General features: G+C 40.0%; 1 protein-coding gene across 15 annotated transcripts in view; it reads right to left on the bottom strand.

Annotated features, from left to right (window-relative positions):
* KIF13B (kinesin family member 13B) overlaps window positions 1-25217 on the bottom strand; it is a 230857-nt gene that overhangs the window by 66576 nt on the left and 139064 nt on the right. For 13 of the 15 annotated variants that reach the window (XR_016393491.1, XR_016393487.1, XR_016393488.1 and 10 more), the window contains 6 exons: window positions 24778-24930; window positions 23955-24032; window positions 22739-22792; window positions 17865-17903; window positions 11931-12042; window positions 4555-4688 (listed from right to left, as the gene is read on the bottom strand). Coding sequence is in view for 4 of the 15 variants with exons in the window: in XM_089912749.1 (XP_089768875.1) it covers window positions 4555-4688; window positions 11931-12042; window positions 17865-17903; window positions 22739-22792; window positions 23955-24032; window positions 24778-24930 (570 nt within the window). In the remaining 11 variants the exon portion in view is untranslated. The remainder of the gene's footprint in view (window positions 1-4554; window positions 4689-11930; window positions 12043-17864; window positions 17904-22738; window positions 22793-23954; window positions 24033-24777; window positions 24931-25217) is intronic. The other 2 variants (XR_016393489.1, XM_022594943.2) reach the window with 1 other exon arrangement.

The raw sequence follows: 25217 nt of genomic DNA, 5'->3' as shown, positions 1-25217 counted from the left end.
TAGTTAGGACAGAAGTAGTTTTTAAATAATTATTCAAAAAATATCTTGCTATCCTAGGGATGCTGAAACAAAATCAAGATGAAAAATTTTCTAAATGAATCTAAAGATCCTTATTTAAGTATTTTTATACTTCAACTAAACAACATAATAATAAAAAGAGAAGTGCATTGACAAGAGTGTAAGCAAATAAACAAGCAAACAAAAAAGGGGAATGTTAACTGACCAGAGCACAATGAACTAAAAATACTTGCCTTTAAAAAAAGTGCCATCATATGCCACTTCGGTAGAAGTACATTATTCAAAAGAGGACAGTGACAGTTGCATTATTTTCAAGCATAGGGGTTATAGTATCACTTCTGGGCTTCCCACTTTAAGCAAAACCCTGGCAAGACAACGGAAGAAGGATGAGGCATTTATTATAAGAGATATAGTTGACTAGTCTTCAGCTATTAGGTCTGGAGAAAGCCTAAAGGAGCCCAGAACCTTTAACTCCTGGGCAATAGCAGAAAAAAGCAGAGGCGAAGACTGGGTAGAAATAAACCAACCTTCTTCCTGCAGGACTCGGAGGTTCCACAAGGAGGGAAAAAAGTAAGAACCTCAACTTTCAGGTATCAAATCTGATTTCCAAGTGAATAGGATGCCATTAGAGTGAAGATTACTATAAAAAAATTGGGAAACACTATAAAAATCTAGCCAATATAGCATTGCTCTTGTTGCTGTTATTTTGAAATTCCATTGACGCTCAAGTGCCCTAATTCCAAGGATGGAACATCGTTTAGGTGACGGCAACTTAAAGCATATTTAAAGTGGTCCTAGTAAGGGAAACCTCTATATTGATACTGTCATTTTAAATTATAATTTACTTCTCTTAAAGCTTTAGCAGAGATAGTAAAAATGAGAACACAAGCATCTTTGATCAAATAAGTCCAAAATGATAAGCTCAAGCTTTCCCCACCTTTAAGAATAGTTCTTTAGTGGAACCTGCATTAATCTAGGAAAGAAACTTTATAAATATGTCTCGATATCTCAAATCCCCACTCAGATGTGATTCTCTCACCTCCGAACTATAACCACAGTCCTTTACACCACTGGATGACACCTGGTACAGTCAAACTATCTAACATTACAAGCTGTACAAATGTCAATGGTCAACCAACATATATTTTCCATTGACTATGCCCCTGCCCTGAAGAATTACATTCTAGAGTGGAGATAACCGATAAGCATATAAACATAACAGTGACTCCCAATGAAAAGATTAAATATGGGAGTACACTGTAATATGTATGGTAGATGCTGTTGTTTTAGTTTGGTTGGTTCAGGCCACTCTAAACTCAAACGTACTTGCTTAGAGTGGTCTTTCTTGACCATGCTATTAGCAGACCAGTCTACTAGAGACCTAGTAGCCATGCAAAGACTTTGGGAGAGAGCAGTCCAAGTAGAAGGAAAAGCAAGTGCAAAAACTCTTGAGACCAAAAGGAGCTTCATGGTTCGTGCGACAAACAATAACAACAAAAAGGCCAATATGGCTTAGCATGGTGAACAAAGCGTAAAATGAAGGGAACAGGGACTTCCCTGGTGGTGCAGTGGTTAAGAATCCACCTGCCAATGCAGGGGACACGGGTTCGAGCCCTGGTCCGGGAAGATCCCACATGTCGCGGAGCAACTAAGCCCATTTGCCACAACTACTGAGCCTGTGCTCTAGAGCCCGTGAACCACAACTACTGAAGCCTGTGCACCTAGAGCCCGTGCTCCACAACAAGAGAAGCCACCGCAATGAGAAGCCCACACACCGCAACTAGAGAAAGCCTGCGCGCAGCAACTAGAGAAAGGCTGCGCGCAGCAACGAAGACCCAACACAGCCAAAAATAAATAAATAAGTAAATAAATAAAAAATAATAAAGGGAATAAAAGATTAAAAGTCAAGAGGCTAGATCACATAGGCCACTGTAAACCACAGTAAGGAATAGATTTTATTCAAAGAGAAGCAGTGGAAGGTTTCAAGCCATGAACTAATGTAAGGCCTTGGGAGCTCACCCTGGCTTCTCTGTGAATGACAAGACTGTGTGAGGCAAAAAGCGTCAGTTAGACCAATTGATAGGCTGCTGCATAGTCAAGGCAAAAGACGATGGCATGGATGAGTGATGAGAAATGGAGACGGCGAGAAGTCACCAGACTGAAAGTGGTACCCACAAAATTTTACTGATGGACTATTTATGAGGTGAAGCAACTAGGTGGACATTTGTGCTATACACGCTGAGATGGGCATGTATTTTGTAAGTATTTTCTGTGCTGGGAGTAGACAGACTTGGGAGCTGAAACCAGGAGTAATGCTTTGAACTTGTAAAATGTGAATGTCTAATGGATTTGTAAGTGGAAAAGCTGAACAGGCGGTTAGCTCCACGAGGCCAGAGCTCAGGGGCAAAGCCTGGGCTGGAGATAGAAATGTGAGCATCGTCAATGCATAAAGAGTTAAAAGCCACAGAGCTGGATGAGATTACCTGGGAGGGAGCTCTGGAACACCTGAATATCAGAGGCTTGATGGAATAAAGGGTCCCAGAAAAGGCAACTGAGAAAGACTGAGCAGCCAACAGAAGGGAAGCCAGGCAAACTCAGCGCTAAGCGCTAAAGCCCAGAGACACAAAAGTTTCCTGCACGATTGTCAAGTCAGATGAGGACTGAGAAGTGCAGGCAAGATGGAGCTCTGGTGACCTTGAGAAATGGTCCTTCAAGGGAGTGAGGATTTCACCAACCAAATGGAACAGTTTAGCTCCACCATTGAGCATCTTTGTTAAGGCCACTTTTGTATTGACATTCTCATTTATTTATGAACTATGCAGCATTTGGGGCCACTTTTTGAAACACCTTTGCTCATATATGCTCAAAAAAAGTAAACTGAATGAACAAATATTCTTAAGATATCTTCAAAATATTTCAAGATTACCTCTCTTAAACTGGACATTACAAATTGTGATTATCCACCAATCACTAGATTTCTTTCTAAACCACTGCTGTTCCTCTCATATCCAAAGGAACCAATCACTCACTGGCAAAACAGTAAAAGTAACTTCTTATGGTAGCAGGTGATTTGACTTGCTACATCAAAAGCTTAAAGTAGCTGATAATTATAACAATGGTAGTCTGAGTCAATGACTTCTAATACCGTTCCAATTTCCTTTAACTTACGTAACTCTGTCTTCACCAAACAGCAATTGAAAAACAGTGGATATCAAACTTTAATGTGAATAAGAATCACCTTGGGTGCTTATAAATGCAGATTATTAGATGCCCCAAGGTGAGGTATGAGTTACATTTTTTTAAGGTCGGGCTGTATTTTTTTTAAAGTTACCTTTTTAAAAAGCTACCATGGAAATTCTGGCACAAACAGTAAACGAATCATACTTTGTGAAACAACGATGTAGCAGTTTAGAACAGAATAACGTATGCTATAACGAACCCGTGGCAAAATCTGTTTTGCCTACCCCCACCCCCACCAAATATTAGACTTGCTATTTCTTTTAAGCTCTCGCCATCTCAGATTCATTTTGATAACTGTCAAGCACCCGTTAGTGCCCCGTTAAATTTAAACATTTCCAAAAATCTCGATGTTTAATTTTTTTCATACAATATGTGTGCATCTATGCTGATATATATGCTCATATAATCCTAGAATGAAAAAATTATGTATCTGCATAGCAACCTTACAAAACTAATACCATCCCCTTGAATATGCACTCGTAAACTTAGAAAAGTCTTTTAAGTAGTTAAGGTCTCAGGCAAGGAGACTCACCTACATTTCTGCAACTTGAATATTTAAGTGAGTGTGGAGAAGCTGATGTCAAAAGACCTATTTCAACAACTGAACATGCACTGTATGTGTTTTTGAATGAGTATAAATAAATCCTCATTTATCATTTTCTGCTGAACTCACATCTATATGAGGCTAAAAACTGCATTTCCAACAGGCTTCCCATGCACCATCACACAAGAGCAGCTTCCTGATTATTTGGAAAACCCTTTAACATCTTCTCTAAAACTTCTTCTAAGGCCGGGTAGAGAGTTTTAATAAAAAGGGGAAATAAGACAAGTTATCACTTTTAATATTTCAGTGAAAGAACAGGTAAACCAGAGTAGAGGAAAAAAGAGGTTGAGCAGCAAGGACAGGGATGATGTAAAATTGTGTGAAATAAGAAACGAAATCAAGAATTAAAAATAGAATTACATTTTCTGTTTGGCAATACACAAACAACACTAAGTGCACTTCATAAATTTCACTATTGTTGCTCTAAGTGATATGACCATAAATCACATTAGTAGCGTACTTGGCATTTTTTAAAAGCAGAAAGGATTGAGAGCGTCAGTGCGTTTAAACAGCTCTGTTATCTCCAACGAGAGTGGAAGAAAAATTATCAGAGCTTTTACCAGGTCTGAAAGCCCAGCTCTGACGCCCCCAGTGCTGGTACCCTCTCCTTCCAGCTTCAGCACAGCGCAGAGCATCACTGCGCCAGCAGCCTGTTAGGAGCATGGGCACTGTTGCTTTCGTGACGCTTTTACCTGATGTGTGAGGGGAGATGGCTGTTTGCCCCTTTTCTCGTCGCGGACGGGGAAGAGCGACTTTAGCAGCTTCGGCATCTGCGGCACGAAAGATCTTACTGGACTCAAGTAGGAGGCTGCTAGGTTACTGAGTCCTGCCAAAAATATTGAAAGGAAAAGAGATAAGGCAAAAACAATTGGCCACATATCCTTTGTAAGCAAATCTAACAATATAAATCAAAAAACGTATCCTTAAAAAAATTTATATTAAAAGACATGCTCTTATTATAGTTACCCTGAAACACAATGGTGTTTCCTTTTCCAATTAAATAGCAGCAATCGGGGTACTTCTAAAATGCTCTAATATCCGAAGGGTAATCCAACCCCGGGCCTTGTCACTAACTGGTCAAGTACTATTGGGTTGGCCAAAAAGTGCTTTCGGTTTTTAAGTAAAAATAAAAGACACATTTTCAGCAAGAACTTTATCAAACAATGTATTCACCCTTTTGTTCCCCTACCTTCTGCCATTTTTCAAGCAACTTCATAATTCCGTCTTCCCAAAACTTTTTTTTTGTATTTATTTTTGGCTGCGTTGGGTCTTTGTTGCTACACGTGGGCTTTATTTGCAGAGAGCAGAGGCTACTCTTCATTGCGGTGCACAGGTTTCTCATTGCGGTGGCTTCTCTTGTTGCAGAGCACGGGATCTAGGCGCACAGGCTTCAGCAGTTGTGGCTCGCAGGCTCTAGAGCGCAGGCTCAGTAGTTGTAGCGCACGGGCTTAGTTGCTCCGTGGCATGTGGGATCTTCCTGGACCAGGGCTCGAACCCGTGTCTCCTGCATTGGCAGGCAGATTCTTAACCACTGCACCACCAGGGAAGCCCCCAAAACTTTTTATCTTTTTAAGCAAAGAACTGTTCAAGATGCCTTTTACATTCTTCCAGGGAACTGAAATTTTTTCCATTAAGCGAATTTTGTAAAGACCAAAATAAATGGAAATCCAAAGGTGCAATGTCTGGTAAATACAGCAGACGAATCAGAACTTCCCAGCCAAGCTGTAACAGTTTTTGCCCGGTCATCAAAGAAACTTGCAGTCTTGCATTATCCTGAAGGAAGATTATGCGTTTTCTGTTGATTAATTCTGATGCTTTTCATCGAGTGCTGCTTTCAGTTGGTCTAACTGGGAGCAGTATTTGTTAGAATTAATCGTTTGGTTTTCTGGAAGGAGCTCATAATAGAGGACTCCCTTCCAATCCCACCATATACACAACATCACCTTCTCTGGATGAAAACCAGCCTTTGGTGTGTTTGGCGGTGGTTTATTTCACTTGCCCCACAATCTCTTCCGTGCCACATTATTGTAAAGTATCCACTTTTCTTCGCCTGTCACAATTTGTTTTAAAAACAGAACGTTTTCAGTACTTTTAAGTAGAGAATCGCATGCGGAAATACAGTCAAGAAGGGTTTTTTCCCCCCTGCTTAACTTACGTAGAACCCAAACATCAAAGCGATTAACATAACCAAGCTGATGCGAATGACTTTCAACCTTGATTTGGATATTTTGAGTATGTCGGCTATCTCCCAGGTGGTATAACGTTGATTGTTCTCAATTAATGTCTCAATTTGATCGCTATCCACCGTGGAGCATCATCCAGCGAGAAACCTCCAGCAAGAAACTTCACAAACCACTTTTGACGTGTTCAATCAGTCACAGCACCTTCTCCATACACTGCACAAATCCGTTTTTGCGTTTCAGTTGCGTTTTTACCTTTCTTGAAATAATAAAGCATAATATGCCGAAAATGTTGCTTTTTTTCTTCCATCTTCAATATTAAAATGGCTACACAAAAATTCACCAATTTTGATAAGTCTTTTTTTAAATGCACGCTGATATGACAGCTGTCACAATACAATCTAACAAAACTGTTTCGAATGAAGTTGAAGACAACTAACTGCTACTAGAACCACGTTACAGAAAAAAAACCAAATGAACCTTTTGGCCAACCCAGTAACTTCTGCCCTAGAATAAAATGGGGCTTTTCATTTTTAAATCACATAGCCAATGACACACTTGTACAGCTCTCCATCCAGACTTTAACCTCTTTAAAGTCAGGGACCATATCTTATTCAACTTTAATTTTTCATGCTGTTTACTGAATGAAGATGATGAAACTGACCTTTCAGGAAGACAGTGGTGTTTGAGTTGTTTTCACAAGAGAGGGACAAGTGCCCTGAACCAACCCTGTTCTTACCTGCTCTTAATTACCAAAGGCTGGGGTCAGATGTGCAGATAACGCCTATGATATTAGGAGACTTATTAATGCTTTATTCTTTATAATTCTTTATTCTTAGTGAATAAGACTAAATTTTCAAGAAAAACTAATTCAAGTCATATGTGACTTGAAAACTGTACCCTAATTAACACTTTAAAAAGAAGAAGCCAGTCAACTTGAGGCATCTGTATATGAGGCTGCCTGAAGAGAAGCACATGACCATCCCCACCTCTACTCCACGCTGGACCAAGACGATGCAAGTTCACTGGCAATACAGATGGTGCACGGACCTGTACAGTTAAGGTTTTACCTTTTCATAAAGGACTATTAATTCTAAGCAAACTAGGAAAAGTTACAGAAGGATATTCTGTAATCATGAGCTCAATCATTAAAAAAAATACAGCAGAGAGAAAGCTATTTGCCAAGAGATAGGTCAAAAGCAAAAATAGGGATGAGAGAAACAAAAAAGAGGAGACAAGGGAATTCCCTGGCGGTCCAGTGGTTAGGACTCCATGCTTTCACGGCTAAAGGCCCCGGGGTTCAATCCCTGGTCAGGGAACTAGGATCCTGCAAGCCTCGTGGCATGGCCACCAAAAAAAAAAAAAGAAGAGACAAACAAACAAAAAGTTTAAGATGAATAAAGAGGTAGAAGATATAATCATCTAAATGCTAAGAAAAAAATTAGGAATAATCTAAAGTTTTACATGCAGTTAAACTAACATTCTAGAGTGAGGATGACCTCTAATTAAATAAATATCTAGCCAATAATCAACTAAAGGCTGCATCTATCACAGAAAAAGAGATAATCAGACATGATGTGTCTCCTAAGGGAAGTACATAAAACTACCCATTCATTTACCCTACCTTCCGTCCCTCCCTCAAATTAGCCTGAATCTGACCAAGGCTGTGGATCTAACCACCAATTTACAGGAAATACACGGGACAGAGAGTCATGTTTAAATAACCTGGTGAGGATGTCACCAGTAAAAGTAAAAATGTACAGAGTCTATGTACAAAACCTGGTCTCTTCAACAAATACAAGGCAACAGGGAAAAAAGATGAAGAGGAGCAGATAGACTAAACAGACTTAAGACACGTATCAACTAATCACAATGTGTGAACCTTACTTGGATTTTCATTCAAAATGACTAAGAGATATTCTTGATCCAACTGGGGAAATCTGAACACTGACTAGATGTTTAATGATATTTTGGAATTATTTTTCATTTTTCTTAGGGATGAAATGTTACTGTGGGTATTACTTTAGAAATACATGTACAAGTGTTTACAGATGAGATAATATCTGAGATTTGCTTTAAAGTCATTCTGAGAGGGTGTGGGGACGTAGTGGGAGCACAGATAAGTAAGCCTGGTGATGCACTGATCGTTCTGAAATCAGCATGGGGCACTCGAGGGCACATAATGATTCTCTTTCTACTTTGTATGTCTGATATTTTCCATAGTAAAAGGATTCTTCAAAGTGAGAGCAAAATAAAAACTTTAACATACAGAAGAAACAGTTTGTCACTAAAAAAAAGATGATTGCTAAAAGCGCTAATGATGGATACATAGTCACTAAAAAAGAAACTAAACTCAGAAGCATGGAATGAGCAGGAAGCAATGATGAGCAGAGCAAAGTGGTAAATATGCAAATCAAGTAAACACTGATTAGAATATTTTTCTTTAATTTACAGAATTTTTAAACAAGGTAGTAGTCTATGACCAAGTAATTTCACCCTAGGTATTTACTCAACAGAAATGTTACAAAAAGACCTATACAAGAACAAGCTTTAGTCACAGTAGCCAAAAACTGGAAAAAAACCAAATGTCCATAAACAGGAGAACTGGTTAAAAACTGATAAATTCCACTGTGATAGTGAAATATCTCTCAGCAATAAAAAAGAATAAATTACTGATACATGCAACAGTATGGATGACTTGAACAGATATGCTGAGCAAAAGAAGCCCAACACAAAAAGAGCACATACTATATGATTCCATTTAAATGAAACTGTAGAACGGGCAAAACTAATCTGAAATCAGAACACTGATGCACTGTGGGGAGTAACTGGAGTCACATAAATCTTCTAGAGCTCGACTGGGGTGTAAGTTACATGAGTAAATAAACTTGTCAAAACTCATTAAATATGACCCATAGACTAGAAAAAAGCAGTCAGAAAAAGACTAGGAGATTGGTCATGATGCTGGAGTTAGCAGGTAAGAAGTTTAAAAGCAGTTTTTATACACAGGTCCAAGGATGTAAAAAAAGATATGGTCTTAACAAATATATAGGTATGAAAGAAATATCAGCAGAGAAATTAAAACTATTTTTAAAAAGCAGCAAATGGATATTCTAGAGCTAAAAAGAATAACTGTAATTTAAAAATTCTTGGATGTGCTTAATAGAAAACTAGAAATGGCAGTAGAAATTATCCAATCAGAAGAAACAAGAATAAGATAAAAAGATGAAAAATTAAAATCAAAATAGAATAGAGCTTCTGTGACCCATAGGGCAATATTAAGCAATATAACATGTGTGCAATTAGATACTCAGAAGGACAGAAAAGGGCAGGGGAAAAATGTAATTAACTAATAGTTGAACATTTCCCAAAACTGTTCGAAAAATCTCAATGTATAGACCCAAGAACATCGGTGAAACCCGAGCAAGATAAACACCAAGAAAACTATACCTAAGCACATCACTGCCCAACTTGCTAAGAAGAAAAATAAAGAGAAAAATTGGAAAGCAAACAACGTAAACAAAGATATACCACATGTCGTGGGAAAGTGACACAAATGATGGCTGAATTCTCATCAGAAAAGAAGTGTAAAAGATAATGCAGTGTCTTTGAAGAGCTAAAAGAAAACAAGCTATCAACTCAGAATTCTCTATCTAGTGAAAATATCCTTTGAAGAAAAAAGTGAAATAAAGATATTCTCAAAAGGGGAGACCCATCTTCTCAAGGAAAACTGCACAATAAGAAATAATACAGGATATTCTTCAGGCTAAAGAGAAATAATATCAGATGAATATATGATCTTCAGGAAGGAGTAGTGACAGAAATAATAAATATGAAGGAAAATATAAAAGATTATCTATAGTTTCTTAATTTCCTTAAAAGACAAAGAGCTGTTTTAAAGAAAAAAAGAAAAAAAAAAAAACCAACCACTGTAAAATGGGTTCACAACTATAAAAGCAAAAGATACAACAATAATACAAAATAAGAGGGGTGGGGGAACAGGTAAATGGAATTACACTGTTGCAAGATTCTCATATCTGTGCAGTGGGAAGTGGTAATTATTAATTCTAAGTAGACTGTGGTAAAATTAAAGATATCTACTAGACTCCTTTAACAAAGATGTTAATAAGTAAATACAGGTATACCAGAAAGCCAAAGAAAAACTAAAATACTGCAAAATATTTTTCAATTAACCCAAAAGAAAACAATAAAGATTACAGAGGAAAAAATAAATAAATAGGCCAAATAGAAACCAACAGCAACATGGCAGAGATAACAATAATATTAGATGTAAAAGAACTAAACATGCCAATTAAAAGGCAGAAATTGTCAGACTAGATAAACAAAAAACACTAAACCTAAATATGCTGTCTATAAGATAATCACTCTTAAAGATAAATTAGGCTAAAATTTTAAAGACTGAGGCAAAGATACACCATGCAAGCAATATGCAAAAGAAAGTTGATGTGGCTATACTAATATCAAGCAAGACAGACTTCAAAGTAAGAGTATTACCAGAGAGCTAAAGGGACATTTCATAATAAGAAACATCACTATGTCAGCAAAAAATAACAATCCCAATGTGTTATACCCAGTAACAGAGTTTCTAAATGAATCATGCAAAAACTGTTATAATTAAAGGAAAAAATAGACAATTTCACAATCATTGTAGAGATTCAACACCCTCTCTCAATGACCGACAGAACAAATATGAGGGAAAAAAAAATCAGTAAAGATACAGCAGGTTTGAACAAGGTTATCAACCAACTTGACCTAATTGATATATACAGAACACTGTGCCCAAAACAGAATAGACCTTTTCAAATACACATAGAATGTTCACTAAGATAGAATATAGTCTCAAAACATTTAAAAAGATTGAAATTTTGAAGAGTCTGTTCTCTGCTCATAATGAAATTAAATAAGAAATCAATAATAATAATACACCCCCAAGATATAGGAAAATGAATTAATATGCTACCCAATAACCCAGGGGTCGAAGAATAAATCAGAGAAATTAGAATATCTGGAACAGAATGATAAAACAAACACATCGTGCCAAAATTTGTGAAATGCAGAAAGAAATAACAATCAATGAAACAAAATAAAACCAAATTTGGCTCTGTGGGAAGACTAAAGAAAACTGACAAACCAGTTTCAAAAGTATTTAAGAAAAACAGAAAGAAAACAAAAATTATCTATTTAGAATGAAAAGAATGAACATAAAAACAGATCCTATAAACATTAAAAGATCAATAAAGGAACACTGTAACATTTATGTAAATAAATTTAATAATTTTGGTGAAATAGAAATTTCCCTAAAAAACATAATTTATGAAAACTTATAAAGAAATATAAAAAGTTAACCTTATAATAAAGAAATTGAAGTCATAATCTAAAATCTTCCCACAGAGAAAATTCCAGGCCCAGAGAGTGTCACCGGTGAATCCTGTCAAACATTTAAGGAAGTAGTAATACCAAGTTCACATAAACTCAGGAAAAAAAGATGAGGAAATTTTTCTCAAGTCACTTTATGAAACCAATGTAATCATGATACCAAAACCTAACAGAGACAATGTTATGAAAAAGGTACATATATTCATCATAGAACATATGCGCAAAAACTCTATAAACAAAATATTAGCAAACAGAATCAAACAAATATAAAGGACAACACATCATGATCAAGTGGTATTTCTCACAGGAATGCAAGATAAATTCAACATTCAAAACAATGTGACTCAACACGTTATGATAAGGAAGGGGAAAATTCAGACAGGCATTAACTAGTAGGACAGTGGTTACCTGGTAGGAAATCCTGATTTAAACTACTTCTGAAAGATGCTCAAATTTCATGACAGTGTTTGAAAAAGGAAAATATAACTTACCTGGGTCAGGAGAATGGTTATTTTGGGGACAACCAGGGGGAGATGGGGCAGCCGGAGTGGTTGCTCTAGAAACGGCAGTTTGCGATACATCCTGTTGACTTTCCCACCGGCCCTATTAAGGACAAAATCAGGAATTTTGATTCATATCAATTAACAAAAAAATCTAAAGATACTGAAGAGAAATCTGTTACACATTACTAAAGCTTTATTCTTGTTATAAGACATGATAAACCTTATTACCTAAGTACTCTTCCTCTTCTTTATAGAATTGCTCTCCCTAATAATACCACCTCACATCTGGGTATCCCCTATGATTAGTGATGTTGAGCATCTTTTCATGCGCTTATTGGCCACTCATATATTTGTATATTGGAGAAATGTTTGTTCATGTTTTCTGCCCATTTTGTCCAAATAGCTAAACATTTGCCTAAGGCAGGACTGAAGCCAAATGCAGAATGAACTTCTAGGATAAAGATACAGTCTGAAGTTTTGTTTTTTTAAAAAAAGCATTTCTATTTTATTAAAAATTTTAGGTGTCAAAATTCAAGAGGTTGACAGTATAGTACAGGAATAGCAATTTCTCATGCTGTCGGTGGTTTTCCTGTACCTGCAGTCGCTCCACTGCACACTTGTGAACACTGGTGTTCACTCCCCGATGGGCTAGAGACGGGGCAAGGTGGTCATGTCTGCCAGTGCAAAGACCTGTGCCAGCGACAGTGCACCTTCCTCCCTCATAGCAGCTGTTGAAGGTAGAGACTTACCTTCTTTGCGTCCCCTAGACTTGAGGACTTGGTCAATCTGTGAGATGATGCAGTGTCATTGACAAAATCACATGAACGAAATAAACCTTGGTTTACTGCTTACTACAATTTACAGCCTCCTAATAATCTTTCTCCTATATCATGCTGCTTCTCACCACACAGGGATTTAGTAATACATTCCTCTTGAAATCCTCCCTTCCGCTCTGCTCCTTAGGCCCTCTCTGCTCTTGTGCCTCAAGATACCCTCTTTCACTTCAGATTCTCGACTGAAGCCTAGGAACAACTCTAATACAGTCAGGCATCTTCTCCTCCGCCACATACCATTCATGAAAGTAAAAACTCTAGAACAGCATATTACCAAGCCTCTCATTTTTTTTTAACAGATATTAAAGATGAGTTGCAGTTAAGCCTAAACCAAGTAGTCACAAGTTGCCAATAATGGTAGTCTCTGAATTAACAAGTCTGACTGTACTTTCAACTTGTCTTGTAAATTCCCATTAAAGAGATTTCACTGCATAATACAAAAACAATGCCAACCAGCTGATGGATTAGTTTACCTGTCTAGAGCTTGAGCCATAAAAATGGTGACAGCACCAAAACACTTTGAACATCAGTCCCATCCAGTAAAGAAATAAACCCCAACCCATACTACCAGTATAAAAACCAGTAATGAAGATGAGACATAACTCTTTTAAATGCTGTACGTTCTCTTTTGGTCTTCTGATAATCACTCTGACTTCTTTTTCACCAGAGTTTAAAAAATGGTATTTTATATTAGTTTAAGCCAGTACTCCACAGATGAGTGACCCTGACGATCAACTTGAGTCTTCATTAGTAATCGCCTGCAAAGTAAGTTCTTTGCTGCTCCTGAAGGTGGAGGGGGGAAGAAAGCCCTCTTAGGTTGCCAACATGTACTGGAAACCTATCTGCTTTTAGCAGCAACCTAAGTACTGATCATAAAATCGATAAGCCCTAAGTGATCTGGATCCTGTTTATCTTACAGAAGGCCATTTTCCCCAGGAACTCTCTCAGCACTTGATATTTTAACAAATGGTATGATGCTCAACAGTAGGAAGCTAGGAAGCGAGAGAGACATGAAGAGATGATGAGGGAAATGAACTATGAACATGTCACTGTAGGAGCATTTGTGTTACTATGAATCACACACTGATTTACATTAATGTTTCATTAACTTTTTTGCCTTTAAATTTAATTATCTGTCTGGGAAGCTGCAGCTTTGTGTACTCTGGGACGTCACCATCAGGTGACGGGACAATGAAGTCAACACTCTACTGAGCTCAGAGGAAGAAAAGTCTCACACTTTCTTTACAGGGTTTAAGCTCATGCAAGGTTGTTCTGAAGACAACATGCTTAATTTCAGAATAAATCTGAATTCATACTTTACATTTTTCTTCCTTGTTTGGCAGCTGACATAGTGGGACTCTGTCCCTTAGGAAAACTAAGCAGCAGATTTGGAGTCAGCACCTCAGCCATTTGGTGTGGCCCAGTGACAAATAATGTAGGTGTCACCTCTTCCCCAAGGCACACTCAGGGCTCTGCTAGCTTCCCGGGTAATTTTTACCAGCTGGAACTCCCACACCCAATGTTACTCCCAAATCTGAATGGAGGCAGTAACTCTTACTGTCTCATATATTCGAATATCTCAAGTGAAAACATTTGAAAGGATGCACACAGTACTTACACACAGCCTTAGCCATATCGTTAGCCCCCATCAGAGAACAAAAAACGGAGACTCATTTCATCCATCTCCCTTAACCACCATCTTAACCTTGAGGAATCTCACAGTCTCGCTAACCAGAGACGGGGACACAGAGTGTCTCAAATTGCTCTGGGACAGAACAGGCTCTGCTTCCAAGGGAACAACAAATTTGGATGATAAACTAGTATAACACTCCTCCCTCCTCTTTCTGATACCTGCAGATCTCTGGAGAAACACTCCACTGAAATCATTCACTACATTCTTTCTGGCTGTACATGTCCATTCTCTTGCCAGGAGTGGAATCTGTGGTCTGGGGTTTAGCAACACACACTGCCACCCAGGGACAAGGCAATTAGTGTCTTTCCAATACATTTCACATGCTTGGCTGGTCCAGGGTTATTCTCCCTTTACTGAAATGTTGGGGAAGAAAAAAGGAAGCATCCCAGTTAAAGGTACTTCAGAGGGAGATCAACTCAGGACAATGAATAAAAAGGACTTGGCCAGACACCAGGCCTTTCTGCTTTCTTATGAGCTCAGCTCTCAAAGACAAAGAGTATGGCATTTTTCTTTTTAAACTTCTACCACAGTAATCCACGCTCCACTACTGAAATCTGGAAAGATCAGTCTGTGATGTTTCTGACATTTTTCATGTCTATCAACCTTCAGAATCAGCCACAATGGGACTTCCCTGGTGGCGCAGTGGTTAAGAATCTGTCTGCCAATGCAGGGGACACGGGTTGGAGCCCTGGTCTGGGAAGATCGCACATGCCATGGAGCAACTAAGCCCGTGCGCCACAACTACTGAGCCCGCACTGTAGAGCCCACGAGCCACAACTACTGAGCCCGCGAGCCACAACTACTGAAGCCCCCACGCCTAGAGCCCGTGCTCTGCAACGAGAAGCCACTGCAGTGAGAAGTCCGCACACCGCAACTAGAGAAAGCCCTCTAGGTGGTCACAAAGCACCGAGCTGATCTCCCTGTGCTATGCGGCTTCTTCCCACTAGCTAGCTATTTTACATTTGGTAGTGTATATGTAAGTCCATGCCACTCTCTCACATTGTCCCAGCTTACCCTCTCCGCTCCCCATGTCTTTTTTTTTTTTTTTTTTTTTGCGGTACGTGGGCCTCTCACTGTTGTGGCCTCTCCCGCTGCAGAGCACAGGCTCCGGATGCGCAGGCCCAGTGGCCATGGCTCACAGGCCCAGCCGCTCCATGGCACGTGGGATCCTCCCGGACCGGGGCACGAACCCACGTCCCCTGCATCGGCAGGCAGACTCCCAACCACTGCACCGCCAGGGAAGCCCCCCTCCCCGTGTCTTTAAGTCCATTCTCTATGTCCATCTGCGTCTTTATCCCTGTCCTGCCCGTAGGTTCTTCAGAACCTTTTTTTTTTTTTTAGATTCCATATATGTGTTAGCATATGCTATTTGTTTTTCTCTTTCTGACTTACTTCACTCTGTATGACTGATCCTAGGTCCATCCACCTCACTACAAATAACTCAATTTCGTTTCTTTTTATGGCTGACTAGTATTCCATCGTATATATGTGCCACATCTTCTTTATCCATTCATCTGTCGATGGACACTATGCTTAAAGGCAAAACCCAACAGGGAAAAACACAGCACGCTCTCAGCTGACTTGAGGACCTGAGCGGTCCCCCTTGGGCACCTCCTGTTTTCCTGTTACCGCTCTCCAGACAGACACAAATGCTCTGGGTATTCCATCAAGAGGTCTGGTTTTGATCAGGAAAGTGACAAAGAGGTAAACAAAGAGAAGCACCAGTGACATTCCAGGTCCAAAGGTGGCTTCTTGTGCAGCTAAAGAAGAGGTGACTCATATCTGGTACCAGCCTTAACTAGTGCCACACTACATAACTGCAGTTTTCAGGAAGGTGATGGGGCCAAAACACACAATTCAGTTTTGTTAACTGAATATTCATCCAGGCTTTTGGCTACTTTTAATTGCACCATGAACTCCAATCAGAAGCTGACAAACATCTTGCTAACTTATTTAAAAACATATAATTCCATTTAAAATGTCTTTAAGTAAGACCAGTATTTTCTGTTGACAGAGTTCCGTGGATTGCAAAAGATCTCAAGGCACAGCCACTGTTTAAATGGAAAAATAATCTGCTGAAATTAATTCTGCACCTAAATATGAGTCTAATCTGGTAGACTGGTCACAAAAAGTTTGCTAAGCTTTCATTATACCTATACAAAAACTGCCTTACAATAATGATGAAATAGCCAGTAACAGTAAATAACAACATCACTGCAATTAGGAATATTTTATATTCTTAATTGAAAAGCTTTTCAAGAGTGATTTCTTTTAGGCCATAAGGTGAAATTAAAAGTTAAGAGTAGTTAATAAAATTCAATTTATCTTTTTGAGATCAATTAGCTCATCAGTTGCATCTTGGTGGAGCTCAGTAAACAATTCCAACTTTAATATGTAGCGAGCATCAATAAATAAGGCCATGCAAAATGTGGCTGGCCGAATTCCAAGTATTATAGGCCAAAGTGTGACACTGTTTTAGTACCTTACCACTTGCTCTCACCTCCCCAAGAGCCCTAATCCTATCACACTCTCTGCTCCTGCCTCCCGGACACACCTTTTAGTGTTACTTCTCTCCCGACTGACTAATCTTTGCCATGACATTAACTGAAAATTAGTAGGGAAAGGCAGACTTGAACTTACTCCGTGGCCTCTCCCTGCTTCTAAACCTGAATGTTCTGATATTAGGTGGGGAGGACACGGCAGATTCTCTGGTCTGTAACTCTGATTTCATAATCAAGAAAGAGGGATAGACACATAGATAATGGAACAGAGAACCCAGAAACAGGCCCACACGAGTTTGAAAGGTAGATGTAACTGTGATTATAATTTTCATTTTTTTTTAAATACAGTTTCTAGCATTTTAAGCATCGATTCCAGTTTAAAATTATATTTCCGACTCAACTTCCCTGTACGTTAAATACTTTCATGCAAGGAAGCCAGGATGGTCCCACTGAGCAAAGTTCTGTGGCGTTGAAGGTAGGCCCAAGTCACTTTTGCTCTCTTCTTTGCTTCTCTCCCCTGTCCCATGCTTGATAAAAGTACACCTTAAAAGTTCTCACTTACTGTATCATTTGCTTAACTAATAAATTAACTCCAACTCTTCACATTCCAGAGCCTTCTACATTCCATCAGATGCCTTCGTTCCTGGTCTCTTCTGACAGATATTTTCATAGCCCAGGTAACAAGGAACATTTGAGAGGAACTGTATATACCGATTACCAAAGTTATTTTTACCAAAGGGTAAGAGCCAAAAACTTAGTACAGTGTCAAATTTAGTCGTCTTACAAAAATATTTAAAAATGCATTCTTATTCTCAAGGTAAAAGCAAGCATGTTTTAGGATAGTAGGATAATACTTGTATCCCACTCATTAGGAAAAACCTAATGGATTAATTACCTCTCCCTGGATCTCTGAAAACTGCAGAATGAAGGAAGTCTCCAAAAGAAAAGAAGAAAAACAACATGAGTCTTTGAGATTTTCCAGAACAATTTCTTTAGTAATCTCTCCTTGAGGATTTTGCGCGAAAATTATTACCGATAAAGCAACTGAAGACCTTCTCAAACCACTACTTACTAAAAATAAAATCTTCTGCTAAAAAGGGTAGAGAATAAAAATTTTTAATTTTAATTTAATTTTTTTCAATAGGTAATTTGTTCCCATGATCCAAAAAACAAGTAATATAAAAAGGCACACAGTGAGAAGCCTCCTACCTCAGGTGCCCACATGCTTCTACTCTCTCCCCAGGCAGGTAAGTAATGGTATCTGTTTATCATATATCCTTATAGGGTTTCCTGCGTCTATGTGAGCAAATCTATAAACAGTCACATGCACCTCTCTGTTTCCCTCCTTTTACAATTCAAACGGTAGCATACTGTACTGCACTGCATTTTTAATCACTAAGTATATCCTGGTGATCTTCCACATCAGTATCTGGAGGGGTTCCTAATTATTTTTTACAGCTGTATAGTATCCCATTTACTTATGTGTGTGCACGTGTGCACACTCACAGGGAGAAAATAGATTTAACCAGACCAAACCAATGGACATTTGGCTTGTTTCCAATCTTCTGCCATTATAAACAATGTGGCAATGGGCACCCTCATATATACGTCATTTCATATGTCTATGAGCACGGCTGCTGTGTAAAGGGGTTTAATAGGACTTGGATAATTTGTATGTCAACTAGTTTAAACACTACCCTGAGGAATTCTATTACGCACAGCATTATAACAATTTTGAATTCAAAGCAATGCCATATTTGACGATATTTTTCATTGTTTCGTTTAAAAGACCAAAGGGAGGAATCTCTGTTCCTTGCTGCTATTGGTGGAGGGAAATGTTTCTTTTCTCGCTAGTAAGAAAATACAATTTTAAAAATATTTATTTTCCTTAAAAATCTTTTAAGAGGCCCTGCTTTAAATGATAAAACTACTGAGGGCCCCGCACCTGCAAAAGGGGGAACCACTTTGTGCTCCCTACTGAAGTGAGCCTGGAATCAAATCCTCTTTGATGAGTGTTCTTATCACTTTGTTTCCTAGCATCAGTTATGATCCTCTGTCACCTGAATTTCCATACTCATTAAACAGGTCCATCCATTAAATCTTAGAACAGTTTTCCTCTACCTTTCCCCTAGTGAAAAGCAAAAGGTCTCTGATTTTGGTATGTGGACATTCATAAAACCTACTGATCTGGACACAAGCAGGAAGTCAAGTGATGCCCATGGTGACAGTGATGGAGTGGATGGAATCCCAGCCATACCTGGTAACCATTCAGGGCCCATGGGGGCCAACAGTTCACAAGAAGATAAAATAATAGCTCCACAGCTGAACTGGGAGCACGTTAGTAACGGGGAGCTGGCCTTTCTGTTTTCCCTGACAAGAACTCCACCGCCCGTCAGAGGCTGGGGACTGCTGTGGTTGCGCAGGGGTGAGAGACGCCAAGTTTTGAGGAAGACTGCAAACTGCTGCAACAGGAGAAAAGGGTCCTTCACTGTTTGGAGGCATCTGACGAAAACTGAAAATACATGGTGAAATAGAGCGGACAGAGCCAGATCCTTGCTGCTGGGACGGCACCAGGACACCAGTAAAATCTGAGAGGGTAGAATTTCCTCATCTTCGCTAAGTTACCCAGCGGCCCCAGGACATCAAGATGACTGAAAAAGGAAAGGTCCTGGTAGAGTAACAAAAAAACGTGTAATTTATTTACTCATTTAATATATGCCCTGCTGGGGCGTCCCTGGCGGTCCAGTGGTTAGGACTCTGCGCTTCCACTGCAGGGGGCACGGGTTCGATCCCTGGTCAGGAAACTAAGATCCTGCAAGCTGCACAGCGCGCCCAAACAAAAATCAAAACAGGGCTTCCCTGGTGGCGCAGTGGTTGAGGGTCCGCCTGCCGGTGCAGGGGACACGGGTTCGTGCCCCGGTCCGGGAAGATCCCACATGCCGCGGAGCGGCTGGGCCCGTGAGCCATGGCCGCTGAGCCTGCGCGTCCGGAGCCTGTGCTCCGCAACGGGAGAGGCCACAACAGTGAGAGGCCCGTGTACCGCAAAAAACAAACAAACAAAAAACCGCCCCAAAACACATTCTGCTTACTTCTCCCCTATCCTCCTCCACAGAGGAGACTGCCCTGGGAAAGGCCTCCAATAAACTCTTCACTCTCACACCCAAAACAGTCCTTTCAGTCCTCATTTCGGTCTCTGAGGAATCTGGAAGGAGCTCCTAAACCGCCTTTCTCCGGCACCATTTTCCAAGCCGCCCTCCTGCGCCTCCCCTCCTCTTTGAGGACTCCGGTCCGTCATGGCCCTGGCCGGCTTCCCCTCCTGCGCAGGCCTGAAAGTATCACCATCACGCCCGCACAGCCTCGCCTCTGTGCTCAAATCCATCACGCTGTTCCAACCAGGTCCTGAGCTCCCCAATCTGTCTTCAGATCAGGCTTCCAGACCCCTGAACTGGCAGACATAACCTTTTGTCCAAAATTGACCTCAATCATTTTCTTCCCCAAACCTGCGCCTGCAACATTCACCTCTCTGCACTGTCACCCAGAGCCCACACCACCCTGTCTCCCCTGGCTCCACCTTATTCTTCATGTCGCCGAGTTCCAGAGCTTCCATCTCCTGAGCACGTCCTGAATCTCTCCCTCCCCCTCCCCGCTGCTGAGACCTCTACCCCACCTGCTGTCCCCACCCTCACTTGTGCATTGGTAACTGTACACATTTCTACTATGTACATTATTCTAACGTAATTTTATACACCACAGCCAGGAACATGAGTGGGGTTTAGGTAGACTGTTTAAAGACTCCTTCAAGGGACCCAGCTCCCCAGCTACTCCTAGGCACATCTATAGGAACTTCTGAAATAAGGCCCCTTTCTCTGGGCTCTACCCCACACTGCACCCTCTCTGCTTTACTCATGCTCTTTCCTCCTTCCACACTTCTGTTCACACTCTTGCTTCAACCCCTTCCCTGCCTTGGGTGGACCTTATCCTCTTTCAGCATTAAACTTATTGGGGGCGGGGATTCCCCCTCTCTGCAGCCTCTCTTGGTCCCTGAATAATACCTATAAAAGTGCCCACTCCCTCCTCTGGGCTCCTACTCTACCTAGGCATACTTCTATTACAGCATCTGTGTTCCTTTATTCTGTTTATTTGGTGTAGATGAAACAATTCTTTTTCAAGCAGATACTGCTGTTTTCTATTATTTTCTTCATTTAAACATAAGGAAACTAGGGTGAGAGAGAAAAGCTGAAGAAATTTTGGCTACTTTTTTTCAAGGAATTCATGATAGAGGATTTGGGTTAGATAGATTTCAAAAAAACACAGAAAGTCATGGTTTTTTCTTATATTTTCCTTAAATTACTTGAGTTATTTATAATTAACAATGACACAATTTTCCATAAACTCTGCTTTGTTTAGCTAATCACAACTATGCTATGATTATCAAGAGCTAATCACACCTGTCAGTGGACCCGTATCAAGGAGTACTAACCCTTAGCACACTTTCAGATGCATGGTAGGTGGTCAGTGAACTGATGAGCTGGGGAGCAAGTTATTTGCCTATAAACACTGAGATATATATTTTTAAGATTTAGATTACTGGTAGTTTTCCTGAAATAACAGGATATATATACATAGATACATATCTATGTATTACTTCAGGTAAACGCCTAGCAACCTAGATCTTAAAAATGAGTCTAATCGTTCATCAACTTCATTGTCTTTTTCTTAAGTTTTTTTTTTTTTCCCCTCCTTTTTGCGGTACGCGGGCCTCTCACTGCCGTGGCCTCTCCTGTTGCGGAGCACAGGCTCCGGACGCACAGGCTCAGCGGCCATGGCTCACGGGCCCAGCCGCTCCATGGCATGTGGGATCTTCCCGGACCGGGGCACGAACCCGCGTCCCCTGCATCGGCAGGCGGACTCTCAACCACTGCGCCACCAGGGAAGCCCTTTCTTAAGTTTTTATAAGGAAAATTTCAAACCTATACAGATTGTAGAATATTTAACAAGAATAGGAAGAATAGTGTAAGAATAGTGTAATGAATACCACTCAGCTTTGATAATGATTAAATAGCCAATCTTCTTTTATCTGTATCTTCTTTTACTCTGACACAACTTCCTCATGTCAGACCATTTCATATGACACTTTTGGCCTCCTCATGGGTGAAGATATCGACACAGAAAACACTGCCTGCAGCTGGCAGCACCAACATCTAACGAGGTCCCTCAAAAAACAGCAGGCACAAAACTGTCATGTGACATCCAGTTACAATTTCAAGTGTGAGCCCTTTAAGTACATGAAAATGAATTGTCTATGCTTAAAACTCTGTTGTATTGGGGAAAGCTATATTAACAAGCAAGTAAATACATTCCAGCTAACAAAATTTCTATTTGTTTATTTTTCTTCTAACAAATAATATTAACTTTTAGTCATGATCTTATTCCTCACATATTTTCAATCATTTCATCAATATTTTACTATTAAAAATCTGACATGAAGTTCCTTTTCTGACACAAACAGGAAGAATATTTTCAACAGAAGAACTTAAGCAACTAAATTGTTTTTTAACCCTTAGAAAGTAGAGTAATAATAAGGTCTCGGTAACATTATTTTAACTGGCAGATAAAAAGAAATGAACTCAACGCTCTCCAATAAATTTCACACAGTATAGAAAACTGGGAGAAAATTTGGCACGCAAAACTAGCGTGTGATATTTGAGAAGAGGAAAGCTGGAATGGGAAGCGAGTTAAGGCTGATAGAAAATAGTTACAAACACTCACCTTGTTGCTACCTAGACTGTAGGATGGAATAAGATCCTGTCGGCTGCCAGACAGCTAAACAAGAAATAAAGAGGGGGATTAGTCCTTCATGTGCAAAAGTACATAGATCTATGGTCCTGGAAATACAAGACTTTGAAAACCGAATCAACAGAATGTTGAAGTTGGATGGTATCAGACAGGCTGTCAAGACCAAAGTTACAAACTAGACTAGTGGCCTTTGGGACACTGTCAGGTGCAGTTTTTTTTAAAAAATTGGATTAACATTTTTCAAGATAGGAGGTTTGTATAACATCAGATATCCAGCGTACACTGAGGCAACAGCCGGCTGGGCCCGAGTAAGAGACGCTTCATTTGTTTATCCCCTTCTATTTAAAGGATACCAGGTTACTGGCTACCTTACCCTGTCCTAATCGGACGACTCCTTTCTCTGGGTATTGTAGCAAATGTATACACGCAGACTATTTATTTTAAACCATAGGATTCTAAATACCAAATCTCTGCACATACCAGTGCATTTTAGTAGATCATTTTCTGAAGGAATGAGAAGATATTTACGCTGAGTTAAAGTGGTATTTTTTACTGCCTGAGAATGTTCCCAATCTTTCCGTCTGAGATCATCAGTGACGTCACTCAGTCTTGCGGGGCCACATGGGCCCTCCAGCCTGAGACCCGTCCTGCCTCTCACTGGGTCCTCTCCAACACCAAGGCTAAGGGTCAGTTGCTCTTTATTTCAATGCTTGTACCATGGTTTTTCTGGGTAACAAGTTCAGACAAAGGTGTACTATCTCTCATATTCGTATCTTTATCAAAAGTAAGGAAAGTAGAGATAAATCACAGTTTATAAACCTAGTCCAGACTTCTCCTCAATTTATAAGTAATTCAGTTTGGCCTAGAAAATTCAAACAGTTTCCCTAGGCACTCGGCTAGTTTTGCTTTAGTACAACAAACACTCACCGAACAGAGTCAGTGTGCCAGGCACTGGCGACATGAAGATAAAGGAGAAACATTACAGAGGGACTCACATGGGAACTTTCCCTGTAAAATTAGGAAGGGCAGTGACAGAGGGGTGCACCGATGCTTCAGGGTAGAGAATGGGGACACTTAAATCAGTTCATAGGAGGAAATGATATCTGAGATGAGATTCAAAGGATGGGAAGGAGTTATCCAAGGAAAGAGGAGCGAAAGCAGAGCACAGAATGGGGTCCCAGCTACTCACTCTGTTCACATTTGGAGAGCTAATACTCCTCCTATTCAGCTTCCCTTTTCCTGTCAACTGTTCCTTCACTGCAACTTCCTGTCAGTCAGAGAAAATACAGACGAAAAATACACATGAGAGACACACTTCCAAAGTAACAGTATCTTAAAGCAGGCTGAGCTATGGACACATTCCTAGTTCTTTAAAGGACGGCTGTTACTTCACACGACAGAATGACTCAATTACCATCACTGTGGAATACTCAAAGTTAATTAAACAGCTGACAGGTTACCTTGATCATTCTTTTCTGTATCTACTGACGGCCCCCTTGAAGCTGGCCAGAAGTCAGTCCCAAGAGAAAGATTATTAAAAGCAGACCATTCTCCTTTATTTTTCATTAGTATTTTTGGTTAAAAAAAGTCTCAACACTGTCACATAAAATGGAGCTCAGGGTTTCTCTGAGGCTTAGGTTTACGGCTGGCACTTCTGTTTTCCCTTCTAGAGATCCACTCCAAGACTGTGGAGGCAAAGAAGGGCACAGCACTCTACCTTCTGTGACATTATGACCCAGTATCAAGGAATTTCTAAAATACCTAGCCACCAAGAGTTACATATTCTCTTCCACTACTTCCAAATGGCAACTAGATACCATTTAGGGTCTTGGAAAAAGTAACTTTCCAGTAGTTTCTGTATCTTCAAAGACTTACCCAGCATGTTTAATCTAAATTAATATGCTCCACTTAGAGGCTTCAAACGTTTAGATGTAACAATAATGTGACTTGTGGAAAGTCAAACCCAGAGTCAGGCTGGGCTGGCACCATGGCCACCAGCTCTGTCGGCTGACCTGGCGAAGTCGATCTAACGTGAGAAGGTTCTCCACTGCCAGCACGCTCCTGAGGTATTTCTCAATATATGCCTCCGAGTCAGCAGAAGCCGTGTTTTCAACATTAGCTGCCATTCTTGCTAATGCTTCTCGTTCCTCTACTCCCTGGGCATCCTGGAGAATGGAAAATTGTATATTAAAATTAAGTACCTTGCAGAAGAAAATGTTACAAAAGCTTCCTGATTATACAAATACACACAAGAGTACTGAACGAACAAATGGGATGTATTCCAAATTCCATTTTAAAGTCAGCTTTCGGAACTCAAAATGCATTTTCCCACAGAAATCATGGTATAAATGGTGGTTCGGTTCACTTGAAAGGCTGGTTAAACACAGAGCAGCTGAAACACAGCACGTTTTCAACAAAACTGTTCTCTCCTACATTTCCATTGCAAACAAAG

The sequence above is a fragment of the Delphinapterus leucas genome, chromosome 6 (assembly GCF_059928025.1).
Source record: "Delphinapterus leucas isolate spDelLeu-1000000601 "Yukka" chromosome 6, BTC_Dleu_Yukka2, whole genome shotgun sequence".
Taxonomy (NCBI): Eukaryota; Metazoa; Chordata; class Mammalia; order Artiodactyla; family Monodontidae; genus Delphinapterus; species Delphinapterus leucas.
The sequence above is the reverse complement of the archived record's forward strand: the minus strand, read 5'-3'. Positions and strand labels throughout refer to the sequence as shown.